Source organism: Python bivittatus, unplaced genomic scaffold (genome assembly GCF_059951505.1).
Source record: "Python bivittatus isolate LINGU-HERP-01145 unplaced genomic scaffold, Pbiv_v1 ctg000480_np1212, whole genome shotgun sequence".
NCBI classification, from domain to species: Eukaryota; Metazoa; Chordata; class Lepidosauria; order Squamata; family Pythonidae; genus Python; species Python bivittatus.
The window spans coordinates 67,655,269-67,674,558 of record NW_028277075.1 but is presented as its reverse complement, the minus strand read 5'-3'; the positions used below and the strand labels follow the sequence as shown (position 1 = coordinate 67,674,558).

The window sequence follows — 19,290 nt, the reverse complement described above, 5'->3', positions numbered from 1 at the left end:
GATGAAGAACGAAGAGTTGCTTATCAAAGGCAGCCTTCAGAAGACGTGATCTGACTAGAAGACAAGGCAAGAGCAGCAAAGAAGAGCAGTTAAAATGTATAAATCTATAGCGGAGCAGGCTGGAGAAGAGAGTCCCAGGTGCAGTTTGTACACTGGAGTCAAAGGACTAACGTTGCAGCCATACAGTATGTAAGGCACTCCAGAGGGGCATGTTGTGTTAAGGCTACAGGCATTAAGCCAATACATGTAAAAAGAATGACAAAAGTGAGGAAAAAACATTAGAATTAGTACAGAGTGGCGTTCGTGGGCCAATGTAAGTCACCACACCATATAGAAAAAAAATATCCTAACATTCATAAACAATTTCAGGAGGTTCGCATTTTTGTGACTTACTGAGTGAAAAGAGTAAAGTACTGGAGGCATTTAAATATGTGTTTTAGTCAGCAAGAAGAAAGCCTGAAATATTGCATATGGCCAGTGGAGATGTATATACAGCAGGCAATATCCAGAAGTAACTGAAAGAGCAGGGGATTCTGCTTGAAAGCATGGTAGCCTTGAGCCCAGGACAGGATAGTGTGGAAGGGAAGAAAAATAATTCCCAGTCTAAAAGGGGACCATGTTATTTGAGAGACAGCCTCTCCCTGGTTACATATATTTGTCCCATCAGCTCCAGCAGGAGGAGTACAACGGCGGATATGTTTACTCAAGAGTTCCATCTGATGAAACCAGGAGGCAGGCCTTTTTTGCCCTCCCACCTGTGAGATTAGTCCCTACCTGAGTAGCATGTAAGAAATCCCTGAAAGCATGGTTCTTCCATTAGACCTGGGGATCACAGGGGAACGGGGAGCCAGCAAGATGGTTATACACCGTGTATACATTCTCCTGCAGTCTTATTTGTGTTTGATTGTTTTTGTGTTTAATTGTGTTTAATTCTGGTTTTTATGTGTTTTAATTGACTGTTTTATAGTAGGCCACCTAGAGTCATGCTTGTGAGATGAGTGGCTTTATAAATCTGGATAGATAGATAGATAGATAGATAGATAGATAGATAGATAGATAGATAGATAGATATAGAATAATGAGGTGCAGGCTGTAAGATCCACTGAAAGGCAGTAGACCCCAATGGGGAGATCCCAGCAGGTTGACTAAGAACATGAGGGAGGGATGCCATGTAGCAGTCAGAGTTTGTCTGGGAGACTGGAAATTACAGCCAGTTTGAACAGCTACTTCTTGCAAAAGGTTAATAAAGGGCTCTGCCAACTCACTCAGGAGGAAGCACCACCCTGAGGCCAAGGAATACCCACCAAGAGAATTAGATGCATCCTGTTTTCCTGAAGGTATCTGGATTAGGATACCTTCCTTCACTTTGGGAAAGGCCTCCACCAGAGCATCTTAAGGAAAGAACACAAAAGTAAACCTGGCCATAGGTGAAATAGCCAGTAGACTTTATACTAATCATATTAAAATAGAGGACAAGAGGGGCATTGGGGGAAGGGGAGGGATGGTGGTGAAGGAAGCAAATGACAAAATGGGCATCACAATGTCATCTGCAAGAACATAAGAGGCAGAACTTGTGCTGTGATATCATGACACACATTTCATCACTTTGATAAAATCTCAGCTTGCTGTGGATGCCCCTGAAAGTCAACCATGTTTGACCCTTTGGACGCACCTTCCCATGGCACAAAATTGTCTCTCTAACCATTTTTAAAGGGTAGGTTTTCATGAAATGCTTCATCTCCATCCCACTGCACAGACAAGCCTACATTCATCTTTTGGTGTTTCAGTTTTACAGTAATATTTTTCTTCTGCTCCTGAAGGAAGTTTTGTCATAAAGATGATCTGCAATGGCTGGTGTGGGTCTTCCGGGCTGTGTGGCCGTGTTCTTGAAGTTTTGTTTCCTAACGTTTCGCCAGCACCTGTGACCGGCATCTTCAGAGTGCAGGAGCACAGACAGGAGCAGTTCTCTCTGTGCCCGGTGCTGGCGAAACGTTAGGAAACAAAACTTCAAGAACATGGCCACACAGCCCGGAAGACCCACACCAGCCATCGTATGCCGGCCGTGAAAGCCTTCGACAATACATGATCTGCAATATTTCACAGATGAACTTGGTGATGCTGCTGCCCAGGACTCACTGGCCACTTGAGGTTGCCTGGGGTACCACCCTCCCCTCTGGGGGCTTCCGGCTTGGGCTACAGGACAAAGAAGACCTTTCTAGTTTCTGCAGAGGCCTTTCCTTGTGCATTGCCTGGCTGGTGCTCTGCAAAGCATTGGTTAGGCATGATGTGAGCTTCTCAGGTACAGAGTTGTGCTGATCTTCTGGAAGAGCACTTAGCCTACAGTATTTCTTAAACACTTGTTTAGCAATTGTTTGAAAGAATGGTGGTCAGAAGATTAATTTCACAACAACCAGGTTCTGTAAAAGTGTGTTGCTTGTTCTCTCCCAAATGAGCGCATTACAGATTTTCAGTTTTGCCAACAATGGATTTTCTATGTCTGTGCTATCTACTGTTTTTATTACTTTGGGGGATGCAGGATTTTGTTTACTCCAATATCATTTTGTGTATTTCCTGAGAAGTTCCCAACTTTGCTGGCTGTGGCCAATTCCTGCTAGTCCTGCCATTCCCTTGCACCACTTCTCAGGTTGAATTATATTGGAACAAAGCAGAAAATGCCTGAGTGACAGGTGAGGTGGAGAGCTGACTTAGGTAACTGGAAAGATGACAAAATCCTTCATCTGAAGCAACTGCCCAGAGTTGCCAATCATTCTCAGTGCATTCAGAGGAGTGATTGGTGGCTGTTTTTCTTACCAGGAAGTCATGCTAGGTGGGAGCAGAAATGAAGCCATGGCAATTCATCAGTCTCTGCCCTTGAATTCACCCACCATCAGGTTTTATGAACAGCAACAACTACCAGGCTCATTTCTCAGTGTTTGTTTGTTCATTTGTTTATAAGACTTATATGGGCACCCATCTTATGCAGCACAACTCTGGATGGTTCACAACAACAGTAAAAACCAAAAATCAGTAAAACCCAGACATGGCAGTCAGGCCATCACGTATCATTGAAGTTCACTTTGCAATGACAAGGACAGGAAGGATACATTTAAGGTGACATTTTTGCTGCTGGATCTGAAGGTTTTAATTATTGTCACAGCAGTTTAAGTCTTATATGTTCTATTTCTACTTCCAAGAAAACTTTAAAGATCTCAATGCCTCTTTCTCAATAAAAACAAGAAAAGAGTTCATAACAAGCTTCTGTTCAAGAAGCAGATAAAAAACTTACATGGAATGAGGGAGTCAATTCTCATTAACAAGAAAAATATAGGTACAAAAGACCAGAAGGGAAATATTTAACTTTATTTGATTTAAATTAAAATTCCTGTATAATAAACAAACAAAACCTAAGGAATCAGTTAAATACACAAATTAAAGAGAAAATAATAAACTGATGTTTTACCATAGGTTCTTTAATTTATGTCCTGAATGTTTTAGTTCTTCACACAGCAGCTTCTCCTCAATGTCACTAATGGACTCATCATATAAATATAATTCACACAGTGTCTGGTTTATTCTGAGAACTCTTGCAATGTGTCTCCCACAGGATTCCTTCAAGAACGCTCCACCAATCCTACAGAAAGTAGTCAGAAAAATTACAAATAGATGTTAAAAACCAACTATGAACAGTAGTGCTGAAGGACCTGGAATGAATATCATTATTTGTGGATAATGCACGGAAGAGTAAGAAGAATGAGAATAACATCATTAAGAAGAAACATGAACTCTCTATTCTTGGAGGACCCATAGGGAATATGATCACATGTTGAAACTGAAACTGTTCTTCTGTGGTTACAAACACGCAAGAGAAAGTAACACACATCTAACTGAAAAACAAACACTGTTCACTCACCATAGTTTCTCTACTTTACAGTCTGGATGTTTCAGCCCTTCACACAGCATTTCCACAGCTTTCTCATCCGATCTGTCGAGGTGCATTAATAACTCTCTCAATCTCTGATTTTTGCTGAGTACTTCTGCAAAATGTCTGCTGCAGGATTCGGTCAGGAATATTCCATCAAGCCTGTAGGGAAGAGCGTGAAAAATTACAATTATTTCTTGAAAAATAAGCATGGACTGTATTTTTTGTAGGAATTGAAGAGAAAATGGCTTTATATCACAAGTGGAACTGTCTTTCCATGGATATGTTTCCAGAACAGAAACACTCAAGAGAAAGTAACACACACCTAACTGAAAAACAAACACTGCTCACTCACCATAGTTTCTCTACTTTACAGTCTGGATGTTTCAGCCCCCCACACAGCATTTCCATTGTTCCATCATCGGTGTTGCAGAGGGACAATTTTAACTCTCTCAATCTCTGATTTTTCCTCAGTACTTCTGCAAAATGCCTGCCACAGGATTCAGTCAGGAAGGTTCTATCAAGGCTGTAGGAAGGTGTGCAAAAAATTACAATTATTTCTTAGAAAACAAGCATGGACTGTATTCTTGTAGGAACTGAAGAGAATATGGCTTTATATAGGAAGTGGAACTGTCTTTCCATGGATATGTTTCCAGAACAGAAACACTCAAGAGAAAGTACCACACACCTAACTGAAAAACAAACACTGCTCACTCACCATAGTTTCTCTACTTTACAGTCTGGATGTTTCAGTCCCTCACACAGCATTTCCACTGCTCTGTCATCGGTTTTGTGGAGGGACAGTTTTAACTCTCTGAATCCCTGATTCTTGCTGAGTACTTCTGCAAAATGCCTGCTGCAGGATTCAGCATGGATGTCTCCATTAAGCCTGTAGCGAAGAGTGCAAAAAAATTACCATTATTTCTTGAAAAACAAGCATGGACTGTTTTCTTGTAGGAACTAAAAAGAACATGGACATATATTCCAACTGGAACTGCCTTTCCATGGATATGTTTCCAGAACAGAAACACTCAAGAGAAAGTAACACACATCTAACTGAAAAACAAGCACTGCTCACTCACCATAGTTTTTCTACTTTACAGTCTGGATGCTTCAGCCCTACACACAGCATTTCCATTGCTCTGTCATCAGTGTTTAAGAGGGGCAATTTTAACTCTCTCAATCTCTGATTTTTGCTGAGTACTTCTGCAAAATGCCCGCTGCAGGATTCGGTCAGGAATGTTCCATCGAGCCTGCAGGAAACAGTGCAACAAATTACAATTATTTCTTGAAAAATAAGCATGGACTGTATTTTTTGTAGGAATTGAAGAGAAAATGGCTTTATATTACAAGTGTAATTGTCTTTCCATGGATATGTTTCCAGAACAGAAACACTCAAGAAAAAGTAACACACATCGAACTGAAAAACAAACACGGCTCACTCACCACAGTTTCTCTACTTTGCAGTCAAGATGTTTCAGCCCCTCAAACAGCATTTCCACAGCTTTCTCATCTGATTTGTTGAGGTACAATATTAACTCTCTCAATCTCTGATTTTTGCTGAGTACTTCGGCAAAATCCCTGCCACAGGATTCATCAAAGAATTCTCCATCAAGCCTGTAGGGAAGAGTGGAAAAAATGACAATTACTTCTTGAAAAACAAGTATGGACTGCATTCTTGTAGGAACTGAAAACTATATGGCTTTATTCACAAGTGGAACTGTCTTTCCATGGATATGTTTCCAGAACAGAAACACTCAAGAGAAAGTAACATACATCTAACTGCAAAACAAGCACTGCTCACTCACCATAGTTTCTCTACTTTACAGTCGGGATGTTTCAGCCCTTCAAACATCATTTCAACACCGTTGCCATCTGAGCTGTAGAAAGACAATTTTAACTCTCTCTGTCTCTGATTTTTCCTGAGTACTTCCAGAAAGTGCCCGCTGCAGAATTCGGTCAGGAATGTTCCATCAACCCTGTAGGAAAGAGTGCAAAAAATTTGAATTATTTCTTGAAAAACAAGCATGGACTGTATTCTTATAGGAACTGAAGAGAAAATGGCTTTATACCACAAGTGGAACTGTCTTTCCATGGATATGTTTCCAGAACAGAAACACGCAAGAGAAAGTAACACACATCTAACTGCAAAACAAGCACTGCTCACTCACCAGAGTTTCTCTACTTTACAGTCGGGATGTTTCAGCCCCTCAAACATCATTTCAACACCATTGCCATCTGAGCTGTAGAAAGACAATTTTAACTCTCTCAATCTCTGATTTTTCCTGAGTACTTCCAGAAAATGCCTCCTGCAGGATTCGGTCAGGAATATTCCATCAACCCTGTAGGAAAGAGTGCAAAAAATTACAATTATTTATTGAAAAACAAGCATGGACTGTATTCTTGTAGGAACTGAAGAGAATATGCCTATATATCGCACCTGGACCTGTCTTTCCATGGGTCTATTTCCAGAACAGAAACACTCAAGAGAAATCAACACACATCAAACTGAAAAACAAACACTGCTCACTCACCATAGTTTCTCTACTTTACATTCAGGATGTGTCAGCCCCTCAAACATCATTTCCACACTTTTGCCATCTGAGCTGTAGAAAGACAATTTTAACTCTCTCAGTCTCTGATTTTTCCTGAGTAGTTCTGCAAAATGCCTGCTGCAGGATTCGGTCAGGAATGTTCCTGTCAGGTTTGCCATGTTCAAATCCCAATGAAAACAGATCTCGTGAAACCCAAGTTAGGTTCAAAAGAGATTTCATTTATTGGAACATACATGCAACTCTAAGCAAAGCATTGCTAAAACTAAAGCCTGCGGTTTTCCCCCCTCAACATTTACCCTATTACTCCCCCCTCATTTCAGGAGCCAGTTGTGGTTCTCACAGAGGTTTGACCTTGCACATTCTTAACTTTGATAACACTCCACCTCCCTGACCGACAGTGTACTGGTTCTGTCTACTTTCATTCCTCCCCCCTTAGAGAATAGCAGAAACAAAGCAAACAAAACAAGCATCTAATACATTAATATTTTGTGCACTGAAGGTTCTGATAGTTCCATCAAGCCTGTAGGAAAGACTGCAAAAAATTCCAATTATTTCTTGAGAAACAAGCATGGACTGTATTTTTTGTAGGAACTGAAGGGAATATGGCTCTATATCTCAAGTCAAACTGTCTTTCCATGGATATGTTTACAGAAGAGAAACACTCAAGAGAAAGTAACACACATCAAACTGAAAAACAAACACTGCTCACTCACCATAGTTTCTCTACTTTGCAGTCAAGATGTTTCAGCCTCTCAAACAGCATTTCCACAGCTTTCTCATCTGATTTGTAGAAAGACAATTTTAACTCTCTCAGTCTCTGATTTTTCCTGAGTACTTCCGGAAAATGCCCACTGCAGGATTCAGTCAGGAACGTTCCATCAAGCCTGTAGGAAAGAGTGCAAAAAATTACAATTATTTCTTGAAAAACAAGCATGGACTGTGTTTTTTGTAGGAACTGAAAAAATGGCTTTATATCAGAAGTGGAACTGTCTTTCCCTGGATATGTTTCCAGAACAGAAACACTCAAGAGAAAGTAACACACATCAAACTGAAAAACAAACACTGCTCACTCACCATAGTTTCTCTACTGTACAGTCTGGATGTTTCAGCCCCTCAAACAGCATTTCCACAGCTTTCTCATCTGATTGGCAGTGGTACAATTTTAACTCTCTTAATCTCTGATTTTTCCTCAGTACTTCTGCAAAATGCCTGCTGCAGGATGCAGTGAGGAATTCTCCATTAAGCCTGTAGGGAAGAGTGTGAAAAATTACAATTACTTCTCGAAAAACAAGCATGGACTGTATTTTTTGTAGGAATTGAAGAGAAAATGGCTTTATATCACAAGTGGAACTGTCTTTCCATGGATATGTTTCCAGAACAGAAACACTCAAGGGAAAGTAACACACATCTAACTGAAAAACAAACATGGCTCACTCACAAAAGTTTCTCTACTTTACAGTCTGGATGTTTCAGCCCCTCAAACAGCATTTCCACAGCGTCCTCATCTGATTTGCTGAGGTACAATATTAACTCTCTTAATCTCTGATTTTTCCTGGGTACTTCTGCAAAATGCCTGCTTCGGGATTCAGCATTGAATTCTCCCTCAAGCCTGTAGGGAAGAGCGTGAAAAATTCCAATTATTTCTTGAAAAAAAAGCATGGTCTGTATTCATGTAGGAACTGAAGAGAATATGGATTTATATAGCAAGTGGAACGGTCTTTCCATGGATATGTTTCCAAAGCAGAAACACTCAAGAGAAAGTAACACACATTAAACTGAAAAACAAACACTGCTCACTCACCATAGATTCTCTACTTTACAGTCTGGATGTTTCATCCCCTCAAACATCATTTCCATTGCTGTGTTGAATGTCGTGGAAGAGGACAATTTTAACTCTCTCAATCTCTGATTTTTCCTCAGTACTTCTACAAAATACCTGCTGCAGGATGCAGTGATGAATTCTCCATCAAGCCTATAGGGAAGAGTGTGAAAAATTACAATTATTTATTGAAAAACAAGCATGGACCTGTATTCTTGTAGGAACTGAAGAGTAGATGGCTAGATATCGCAAGTAGAACTCTCTTTCCATGGATAGGTTTCAGGAACAGAAACACTCAAGAGAAAGTAGCACACCTTAAACGGAAAAAGAAACACTGCCCACTCACCTTAGTTTCTCTGCCTTACATTCTGGATGTTGCAGCCCCTCAAGCACCATTTCCACAGCTTCCTCATATGATGTGTAGAGGTACAATATTAACTCTCTCAATCTCTGATTTTTCCTGAGTACTTCTGCAAGATGCCTGCTGTAGGAATTGGTCAGACATATTCCATGAAGCCTGTAGGGAAGAGTGTGAAAAATTACAATTATTTCTTAAAGAACAAGCATGGACTGTATTCTTGTAGGCACTGAAGAGAATATGTTTATATATGGCAGCTGATCTGCCTCTCCGTGGATATATTTCCAGAACACCAACAGCAAAGAGACAGTTTGGCACATCAAAGTGAAAGGAAAAAAATATCACTTACTGTAGTGTCCCTATTTTACATTCTGGATGTTTGAGCCCCTCATGCCACATTCCCATGGTTTTTCATCTGGTTTCTTGAGAGACAAGTTGAGCTCTCTCAACCTCTGATTTTTCATTTGTCCCTGAATCAGGCACAAGTCTCAGGGACTTCCGGGTGAGGGAATGGTGAACTAGTTGTCTCTTTAATTTTATCTTCTGTCATAGGTTAATTAAAAGCTTATTTTCACTGATCAATAAATTTTATGAGTAATATTCCATTTAACTATTATTCAATTTTTGCTGGACCAGATACCTTTTTATTATACAATTTAGAAAAGTAATTCATAGATCGCTAGAGAATTTCTTTCATTGCAGAGACATATTTGGTTCCATCTGAAATACAAGTAATAATTACTTTATTCTGTTTCTTTGATAATTGATAAGTTGTTTGGCTTATTGCCTTTTAAAAAGATTTCTGTCTGGTAAAATTCAACTTTGTATAATTTTAAATTACTTCCAGTAAAACAAGCTTGTTCCTATCTTTTGTTCTAGATCCAAGGTTGATTTTAATTCATGACAGGTTTGCAATGGGTTCAGATCTTTTAATATAGATATAGAAATATAGTTAACAAAGTTTCAGAAGCTAAGTCAGCCTTGAAGAAACTATTTAGTTCCTTTTGACATTTCTTTATATTTCCTCTTCTAACAGTTCAGTAAGTTTCAGTGTAGGGATTTCTCTGTTTAATCTTACAATTGCTGGATTATGATCTATGTATTTTCAAGTTGTCACCTCCATATCAAAAAGGTTAGTCAACAATTAATTCCAAATCCAATACATATCTGTTCTTGAATATGATTTTTGGACTGAAGAAGGATAAGTATACTCTCTCTGCAGGATGCTTATATCTCCATGCATCCAAAAGAGAGAACAATCTTATGTGATCTGGAACATTTTGAGGAAGATTACTAACACTTCTTTTTGATAATGTTGACTTATCCAGAAAATGGGATAAAACCTCATTCATATCCCCAAGTACTAAAATATTACCCTCCACAATTTCAAGCAGGAGTTCAAAAAATCTTTCATAAAATGTTGTCTTATTGACATTTGGAGCATAAATTGAGGCAATTGTTACTTTACTGAATACCAGTTGCTTGGTCAGACTTGTGACCTTCTACCTGTTCTCAGTCATTATGCCCAGAAATGCCAGTTGGTGGATCCAAGCTCCAATCTCTTACACCTTTTTGCATTACAGATAAAGAGTTGAGCATGTTGCCTGCATCATGAATGGTATGAATGAAAGTATTAGCACTTTCCAAAAGAGCTCTAGATGGAATGGAATAGTCTTTTTGTATTTTATCTTTTAATCTTGAAGAACAGTGGTCAAGAATCTTAGATTCCTTCACTTTCTCAGAAGATTGGGCTAGTCTCTGGTGAAAGTTTCATTATAATCCCCCCACTTTCAAAAGAGTTTCATTTCTTTTTACTTCTAAAATGGCCTCTTCAGTCTTAAAATATGTAAATTCAACAAGTATGTCATGTGGCAGTTTTCTTCTTCTGGCTATCCAAGAATTTACTCCATGATTTCCTTGCATTTCCAGAGATTCATCCACATGGAAATCAAAACGAGTCTTCAGTTTTCTATATTCCTTTCCAAGACTACTTTACCAAAGCCTTCTGGTATACCTCTGTATTTAAAATGTTTTTTACACAAATCAGTTTCCACCAATTCTGCTTAGAGTTCCAATTTGTTTAGTCCTATCTACTGAAATTTTTGAACTAAACAATTCTGAGTGTTCAGTCTTCAATTTTTTGATTTCTTTATTCTGAGAATCAACTTGAATTACAAATGTGTCATATCTGTCTTTGACATTTGCCTGAAGAGAACTGAAATTTGCTTGCATTTTCTACTGCTTACTCTTGAAATAACTAAAGAGATCACCTTCAAATACACAACACCCTCCTATACTGTAAAGGAATCTTGGGAGTCCGGAAAAGAAGCTGAGGTATCTTGCTGTGATTCTTCCAACTTAGAAAGGTCCTTACCCTATTTTCTCTTACTCATTTTTGAAAAATAATGTGTAACCTTGTGTTTAGTATTTCTACTTGCACTCATGAAATTAAAGCACATCAAATGGTAATAAAAGATTAATAATAGATCATTAAGATCTGGTATATAACACAATATAATAAACAAATTCATTATGAGAAATGTACACAAAGAAAGTTCTAACATGATGAATGAATGAAAAATAAATGAATGAATATATCTTCAGTATTAAGCATTGAGTATCTTTGTTATAAGAAATTCATGTTATTCACATATTGCTATCTTAATTGAAAGAAAAGAAACAGCATTGATTAATTCAATTTTTTTAAAACAAGAAATATATATTGTGATTAAAGAGAAAGAAAAAAAATGTAAGATTGCATTTTTTTCTTTCATTGGCATGCCCCTTTGTGGTTCAAAGAAGTCTTTATTTAGGTGGAAAGGGGAGAAGAAAAAAAGCCAAACAAAACCAGTCCAATGCAAAATGTCACAATCAGAAACAGTGAAAGAAATAAATGTAATTGAAAATGTCTATTAGGCACATTCAGCACCACAAACCATATAGAATTATGTTAATGAAGAACGATAAGTCCAAGGTATTTAATGTTAATAATAATGAAAGTAATATTTATAGCAAGGCAAGGTTCTCTTGAAAGTAGATGGAAATTATAAATTTTAATGTAGATTAGCAAATAACTTGCAAACCAATATTTATATCAAAGCAGATTCCCAAAATCGTAAGGAGAAGAATGTTTCAAGGATCTTTACTGTATGAAAGGAAGCTAGCAAAGAATTGAAGAGAAACTCAAGGAAGCAATAGGAAGATGATATAATCCACCCAAATAACAAAAAGATTGTTGTAAATCCCAGTTTAAAAGTTTCCATAGAGGTTAAACAAAGGGGAGTAAAATATATGCAAAGCAAAAGCAAAAGTTATAGACCTATAAATCTATGAAATCTAGCTCCAGATATTCTTATCAGGGTAATTGCTGCCGTAACGGCAAATGTCTGAATGAAGAGTTATCATCTTTGGGGCTCACCCCTAGGAACAGACCCCAGGGAAAAATTAGCCCTTCTGCCAGGTTTTCAGCAATTAACAGCTAAGAAAGTGTCTTTGCAGTCAGGAGGGACACACATTTCACGCCTCCTAGCAAACCATCTTCGTGGCCTTTTGATTATAATCACAGATAGAATTATATCTTTAAAAACCTAGTACTCTGCAAGGAACTGAAGAGAATATGGTTATATATTGCAACTGGAACTGTCTTTCCTTGGATATGTTTCCAGAACAGAAACACTCAAGAGAAAGCAACACACATCGAACTGAAAGAGAAACACTGCCCACTCACCTTAGTTTCTCCACTTTACAGTCTGGATGTTGCAGCCCCTCACACACCAGTTCCATTGCTCTGTCATCTCTACGGTCGAACCGCAGCTCTAAGTTTCTCAAATTCTGTTTTTTTCTGAGGACTTCAGCAAGCTGCCTGCTGAAGGACTCTATTAAGGGCCATCCCCAAAATCTGTAGTGAATATTCAGAATTAAAATGATATCTTCTGGGTTTGCTTTGCATTTTATTTATTTTTACAAGCTAGTTATTATTATTTTCAAAGAAGAATGGAAGGAAAAGTAATACTGATACAAAAGTATCATATATAACAATAGATGGTACAGATAACTATAATTTTAAAACACCCAATAAAAGCAATTAATATGGGCAGATAACCAACAAATCTAAAATATTATATGACTAATACATATTAAAATATTACAAGGCATTTCATACCCAATTTCTAGTGAAGAAACATGTCTCTATTGAACTCTAAAGATACTTGGTTAACACAAACTGGAGTCAACAAGACAGAAAGAGAAAAACTACAGATAATAAACAATACATTAAAACAATCTTGTAAAACATATCTAGATTATATGTCAGAGAAAGACTCTGAAACCCCAATGTTGGACGTGGCACCATTTCAAATAGAATTGACTTCCAAATCCAATTTCCTTTAAGCTAATCTAGACACTGAAGTACATTCCGACAATTTGTTTAGCCATTCTTCAACAGAAGGATTTAAACATCTTTTCAAATAAAGTATGTATAATCCTTGCAGCAGATGACATATTCAATCCTAGTTTAGTATATTTTGAAGAAATGTACGGTTTAGTGGCGTTTAATAAAAATATCTCAGGATGAAATGGGCTTATGACGTTCAACATTTGTTCCATTCTATAATGAATTATTTTCCAGTATTGCTGAGCTTTGCAAGATTGCCACCACATATGGAAGAAGGATGAAATCTTTTCATTACATTTCCAGCATTTCACAGAAAAGGAGTTACTCATTTTCACAATTTTACTGGGGAAATCTACTAGTGTTAACACATCTTACCACAATTCTCTCTAAGTATAATCTTCAAGGTAAATTTAATATTCTTTTCCAACTGAAATTCAAACTCTTCTATCTCCATAACTAATCCTCTATCTAGTCACATAATCTTGGACTTGTTCTTTTTCTGAATTTCACTAATAAATTATAAATTGTTAACAAACATTCAGTATTGTAAGATGTAACATTTTCAAATTCAGTCAAGTTTCTCTGTTTTTCCTTGTTTCCATCAGAAAAAAAACATTAATAAAGAAATATATGTGGTGACAATTTAACTGAAAACTAGAACACACCACTCAGGTTTTCCCTGGGAAGTTTGGCAAGTTGTCTTTTTCAGGCGTTGCCAAGAAACAGTAAGACCACCTGCCAGGGACTCTTACAAAGTTGACATCCTTGACAATATAGTTTAAGTTTCTTAGACTTGTTCTGGCAGTCCCACGATGTATGAAGAATGCCCCATGTTTAGAGATGGGCTTGGCTTCTGTGGGTACTAGAGCTTAGTATTATCCTTTTGATTTCTCCCTAAATCTAATTTTCTTTTCAGTGATTTTGGTTCCTCTGATTCTTTGAGAACAGAAATCAATTTAGCTAAACTAAATCTGTTGGCAAAGGACTGTCATTGCCCATTACGTTCTTAAAATGCTAGAAATGCTCTAAAGCAGTGTGGGATATTGATTTTCAAATCTAACTAAGCCTGGTTCTGTACTTTTCAGCTCAGGGGATTTTTTTTTTTTTAAATCCTGCCTTTCGTCCATCACTGTTTTGCAACTCTGTTGGACTTTACACTGGCCAGGTTTGATGCCTTGCTCTCTGCTGTTTTCTTGGGATGCTATAAAAACACCCCCAAAAATGATAATATATTACAGTTAAAGGTGTGATCATCAGTGGGTAATCAAAGTGTGCCTTATTTTACAGACAGTATAACAAAATTTGCTACGTTCAAAGAAACTGAATCATACTGATCAGACAGCAACAACTGTACATAAAAAAGGTCAGAATTTCCCAGGTATTTTACCAAATAGGGATTTTAAAATGGGTCCATGAGTCCTTATAGAAGGTACAGTATAGCAGGACATGAGCTGCAGTTTCAAGAGCCCCTTGTCCACAAGGGCACAAACTCAGCTCACATAGAACTTTTTTGCATCAGCCCTCCAAAACTGCTGTAGGAAGAGCATTGCAATGTGCTAGAGTTAGTGCCCTTCAGAATTTGGAGAAAATTATATCATGTTAGTATCTCACTGGTTTATAAACAAGGGCTTGACTGCTCAGAAAAATGTTGTTAGGTAGAGCAGACTGATCCTATTGGACTTCCAGGTCTTTGATACATTGTTCAAATGCACTAAGGGCACACTCGTGGCCCATCATTAGGAACACCTCCCTGGAGAAGCCTAGATGTTGAAGTTTTTGTAAAATAGTCCTGGCCATACTGATTTATAATTGTCCTCAATAAGGAAAGAACTCAAACCTGTGGGAAAAAACAGTAATTTCAGCCAACGTGCTATAACACAAGTCCATGCACCTGTTTCGACTTTAGGCAACTCTGCCTCCCTCCTTAATACAACATCTGGAACGCAGGGAGCTACCTGGAATACAGCCCTTAGGAATTTGGACTGAACCCTTTCCAGTGGAGTGAAGGAGGGGTAAGGTCTTAGCTGGGCACCGAAGAGTAGTTGATCACAAGCCTTAGCTGAATATAGCTTCAGTGCTGCTGAGATATGCTGTGCTCCTCTGGTAAAATGAAAGGATTGAACTGTGGCCACTGTTTATTGAGCATTTTGTATCGCATAGTTTTGGTGTACATTGTGTTTAGTTTAGCTATGGAAAACCATGCCCAAATATTTAAAGGATTTCACTTGTTCAGTATTCTGGTCATTTATCCCCCAGGCATGCAGTTTAGGTCTCTTTGAAAAGATCAAGATCTTAGTTCTGTTAAAGTTGATTTCAAGTGCTTCCTCAGAGCAGTAACTGGCCAGAGCATTCAGGGCTCGTTTAAGTCCAGTCAGCATTTGTGAAAGGAGTACTATGTCTTCTGCATACAACAAAGTTGCTATATGTCTGTTTGCTAGTTTTGGAGGGTGATGTCCTAATTGATTTATTTTGGTCTCAGGTGGATTTCTATAGAGATTAAACAGCAGAGGAGCTAAAATACATCCCTGCCTCACTGGTCTGTGAGTTGGAATCTCACTAGTGTGGTGGCCTTGCATATGGCATCGAACGTTGATTCTAGAGTTCTTACAGAGATTGTGCATAAGCAATAGTTACCGTCCATCAATGGTGCTGTGCAGGAGCTTGGTCCAAACCTTGCTCTGGAAACTAGATCAAATGCAGACCTAAAATCAATGAATGCTGTATATAGTGTTGAGCCTGTTTTAGATATATGTTTTTCGGCCAGATCTTAAAGTATGAGGGCATGTCCATAGATAGAATGTCCGGACCTGAAGCCTGCTTGGTCATCTGCCAATATATACAGTAAATCAATCCAATCAACTAATTTGTTCTATAAGTGTCTGGCATAGAGCTTCCTTATTACACTTAACAGGCTAATAGGCCTATAATTAGCAGCCAGTTCTCGGGAGCCCTTTTTGTAGATGGGCACGATAATGGCTAGGCCCCAGTCCCCTGGAATTTGCACAGTGCGACTGATGTAAGTAAACAGGGAAGCAAGAACAGGGATCCAACATTACAAATGTTTGTGTAGTATTTTGGTGCAATAAAGTCATTGCCTGGAGCTTTACCAGGCTTTAGCTGAGTTATGAGCACCTTTATTTCAGCACTTTTGACTGGAGCCAAGTTAGGGAGTACAGTAGGTTACTATTAATATCTAAGTCAAATTTAGGAGCCTCTTCTTGCGAATATAATGCTCTAAAGTGGTCCTCCCACACAGATGTAGGTAAAAGGTGAGGAAGTGAAAGGGGCCTGTCAATTGGATGGAAAGCTATCAGGTGCCGGAATAGAGTTGGGTTTCTGGCTTGAGATGCTGTGATCAATTGCTGCCAGGAAGCCCTAGTGAATTCTCTTTCCTTGTTTTGTAAAAGATGTTTGTGCGGTTTCTTCAGGAGCATAAAATCTTGGATGGAGTGCTCAGCTGGGTTCTCTTTATATAACTTAAATTCCCTGATCAGTTTACTCTTGGCTTCAAAACATTCTGTATCAAACCAGGGCTGAGAGGGATAAATCCTGCCCCTTGTTTGTTCCTCTTCCTTGATATCTGGGTAGAGAGCACTGGCTGGAGTAACGGAATCAGTTGGGTGAATGTCTGCAAAGGAGAATTCCCAGACCTCTCTCCAGCTGTAGTAGTGGAATGGAGTTGCTGTGCTGCTCCAGATAGAAAATAAAGGAATGCTATGAGGGTATCCTGCCAACGCTTGATAGCAGCTGCCGATGAAAAACACCCTGCCATCTTCTAGAGGTTGGTAGCCCCATCTTTTTCTAACAATATTTAGAGCTCTTCGCCACAGACAACAGCCATTTTGTCACTTTATATGGTCAAGTGGAGAATTTCCTAGCAGATTTGGAGTTGGATGTGCCCTCTCTTCCCTATTGGCCCCCGGTCTCATGCTCAGAGATCAGAAATATAATTAAACAGTTCAAACCAGGGAAAACCCCGGGTTCTGATTTTCTTACAGATGAAGTAATAAAAAATAATTTGGAATGGTGAATCCAAGTGCTAGCTTCACTTTCCACAGCATACGTAGATCATTCAGCCATGATACCAAAGGACTGGGGCTTGGCTATTATAATACCACTATATAAGAAGGGCACGAGAGATGATCCAGCTATGTATCGTCCAATCAGTTTGTTAAGTCAGATTGGCAAAATGTATGCTACACATCTACAGAAGACACTAATCCATTGGCTTGAATCTGAAAACATTCTGATGGATGAACAGGCTGGATTTAGAGCAGGTCGATCAAGGTTAGACCATGCTTTGGTGCTGCAACATCGAATAGAAAAGTACACCCACAAATCAGGACAATCCCTTTACGCAGCATTTATTGACTTTAGGTCAGCTTTCAACACACTATCTAGAACTAAACTGTGGCATACATTAAAAAATACCACAACTGACAAATGTCTACTCCTGCTGCTCATTAAAATACATAAGCACACAAGATTGAAGGTCAGGTGTAGTAATCCAGGGCATGTCGCAAAGGAAAAAAAATAAGGGGGGGAGTCAGACAGGGATGTGTATTGGCCCCACTTTTACTCAACTACTATATAAACTCATTGGTCCCTCATCAAAGTAGCTCTACTTTTCATCCTCCTAAATTAGCCCAAAGGCATGCCAATTTATTACCGTATGCAGATGATGCAGTAATTCTGTCATTAATTTCTATTGGCCTCGAAAGAGCTCTGAGATTACTTATGCATGACTGTACTGAGGAGGAACTAATCATCAGTTACACCAGGGGTGTCCAACCTTTTGGCTTCTCTGGGCCACATTGGAAGAAGAAGAATTGTCTTGGGCCACACATTAAATACACAAACACTAACAAAAGCTGATGAGCAAAAAAAGGTCTGTGCATAATTTTCGTGATACCCGCCACCACAGATAAGCAAAAAGTCCTCACATAATAATCCTAATTATGCAGCGCCCCGTTCGGAGAGTCTTTTAAAATTGTCGAGCAGGTCCCAAGTTTGCGATCACTAATATAGAAAGTGGACATATCTAAGTAATAAAACTTCATTGATTTTTTAAAATATTTTTTATTATAAAAGTAAAAGAAAAGAGGGCAAGATAAAACTAGCAGGATATTTGACATTGCATTTGAGAAACTAATGCATCAATATCTGGTTCAATGGAAGTAGTTGCAATTCTCAGTGAGTTCTCAGATATTTTGGTTCTAATTTCATTCTTAGTGTGCTTCATTCTTGAAAATAGTTGCTCACAAATGTAGGTGCTACTAAAAAACGATGACGTGAATAAGGCATGATTGTGAAGTGAGGGATATTTGTTTCTGGGAAGATAGGACCTATAAAAGTCCAGTAAAGAGACATGATCAAATTTTTCTTTAAGATGAATGTCAGATTGCAGCTCTATGCATTCCATTTGAAAATTGGCAGGTAACATATTTATGTCGACTGAAAATGGAGTTGCAAATATATCAAAATATTATTTTCCTGGAAATCTTGAAATCTGTTTTCAAATTCTTGTATCAAATCAAAAAGCAAGGCTGCATAATTTTTGCTGTTCACAGGACTGTGTTTAGCCAACATGTCAAAATGCATAAAATTGTTTGCCTTAATTTGAGTTTGCCATAATTTAAGTTTCATTTGGAACGCTGTTATAGTTTGAAACATTGTATTGATAAATTGGTTTTCACCTTGAAGATGCATGTTTTCCTCATTTAAATGAATGGTTAAATCTACTAAAAATGCCAAATCTGTAAGCCAGTTTTCATTGTCAAGTTCTGGCACAAATTTTGTTTTTGATACCATAAACGACTTGATAACATGTCGCAAATCATAAAATCTTTTCAACACTTGGCCTCTACTTAGCCATCTTACTTCCAAAAAGTAAATGATGTCATCATAGTCAGCATCAACACTTTTAAGGAATTCCTGGAATTGGTGATGATTTAATCCCTTGGCCCTTATGAAATTCACAGTCTTGATGATGATTTACATGACGTTATCCATTTTTAAAGCTTTTGCACATGAATTTTCTTGATGTAGTATGCAATGATACTTCATCAAACATGAGTTTTGGGTGGCAATTGCATCATCTTCTATTAATTTTACAAGTCCCTCTCTTTTACCTACCATCGCCAGGGCACCATCAGTAACTATACCAGATATGTTGACAATGGACAAAGAAAATCACTTTAACATATTTTTTACTGTTTCGTATATATATCTTGATTTAGTTGTGTC

At 38.2% G+C, this 19,290-nt stretch overlaps 1 protein-coding gene across 6 annotated transcripts in view; it reads right to left on the bottom strand.

Annotated features, from left to right (window-relative positions):
- The window catches only part of LOC103056824 (NACHT, LRR and PYD domains-containing protein 12-like), a 68,394-nt gene that overhangs the window by 6,919 nt on the left and 42,185 nt on the right, over nucleotides 1–19,290 (bottom strand). For 3 of the 6 annotated variants that reach the window (XM_088146158.1, XM_088146160.1, XM_088146161.1), the window contains 15 exons: nucleotides 12,379–12,549; nucleotides 8,640–8,810; nucleotides 8,276–8,446; nucleotides 7,913–8,083; nucleotides 7,549–7,719; nucleotides 7,188–7,358; nucleotides 6,454–6,525; nucleotides 6,091–6,261; nucleotides 5,728–5,898; nucleotides 5,366–5,536; nucleotides 5,002–5,172; nucleotides 4,638–4,808; nucleotides 4,275–4,445; nucleotides 3,911–4,081; nucleotides 3,461–3,631 (listed from right to left, as the gene is read on the bottom strand). In XM_088146158.1, the coding sequence (XP_088002284.1) occupies nucleotides 3,461–3,631; nucleotides 3,911–4,081; nucleotides 4,275–4,445; nucleotides 4,638–4,808; nucleotides 5,002–5,172; nucleotides 5,366–5,536; nucleotides 5,728–5,898; nucleotides 6,091–6,261; nucleotides 6,454–6,525; nucleotides 7,188–7,358; nucleotides 7,549–7,719; nucleotides 7,913–8,083; nucleotides 8,276–8,446; nucleotides 8,640–8,810; nucleotides 12,379–12,549 (2,466 nt within the window). Of the gene's footprint in view, nucleotides 1–1,304; nucleotides 1,392–3,460; nucleotides 3,632–3,910; nucleotides 4,082–4,274; nucleotides 4,446–4,637; nucleotides 4,809–5,001; nucleotides 5,173–5,365; nucleotides 5,537–5,727; nucleotides 5,899–6,090; nucleotides 6,262–6,453; nucleotides 6,526–7,187; nucleotides 7,359–7,548; nucleotides 7,720–7,912; nucleotides 8,084–8,275; nucleotides 8,447–8,639; nucleotides 8,811–12,378; nucleotides 12,550–19,290 lie in introns of all 6 variants that reach the window. The other 3 variants (XR_015797132.1, XR_015797133.1, XM_088146159.1) reach the window with 2 other exon arrangements.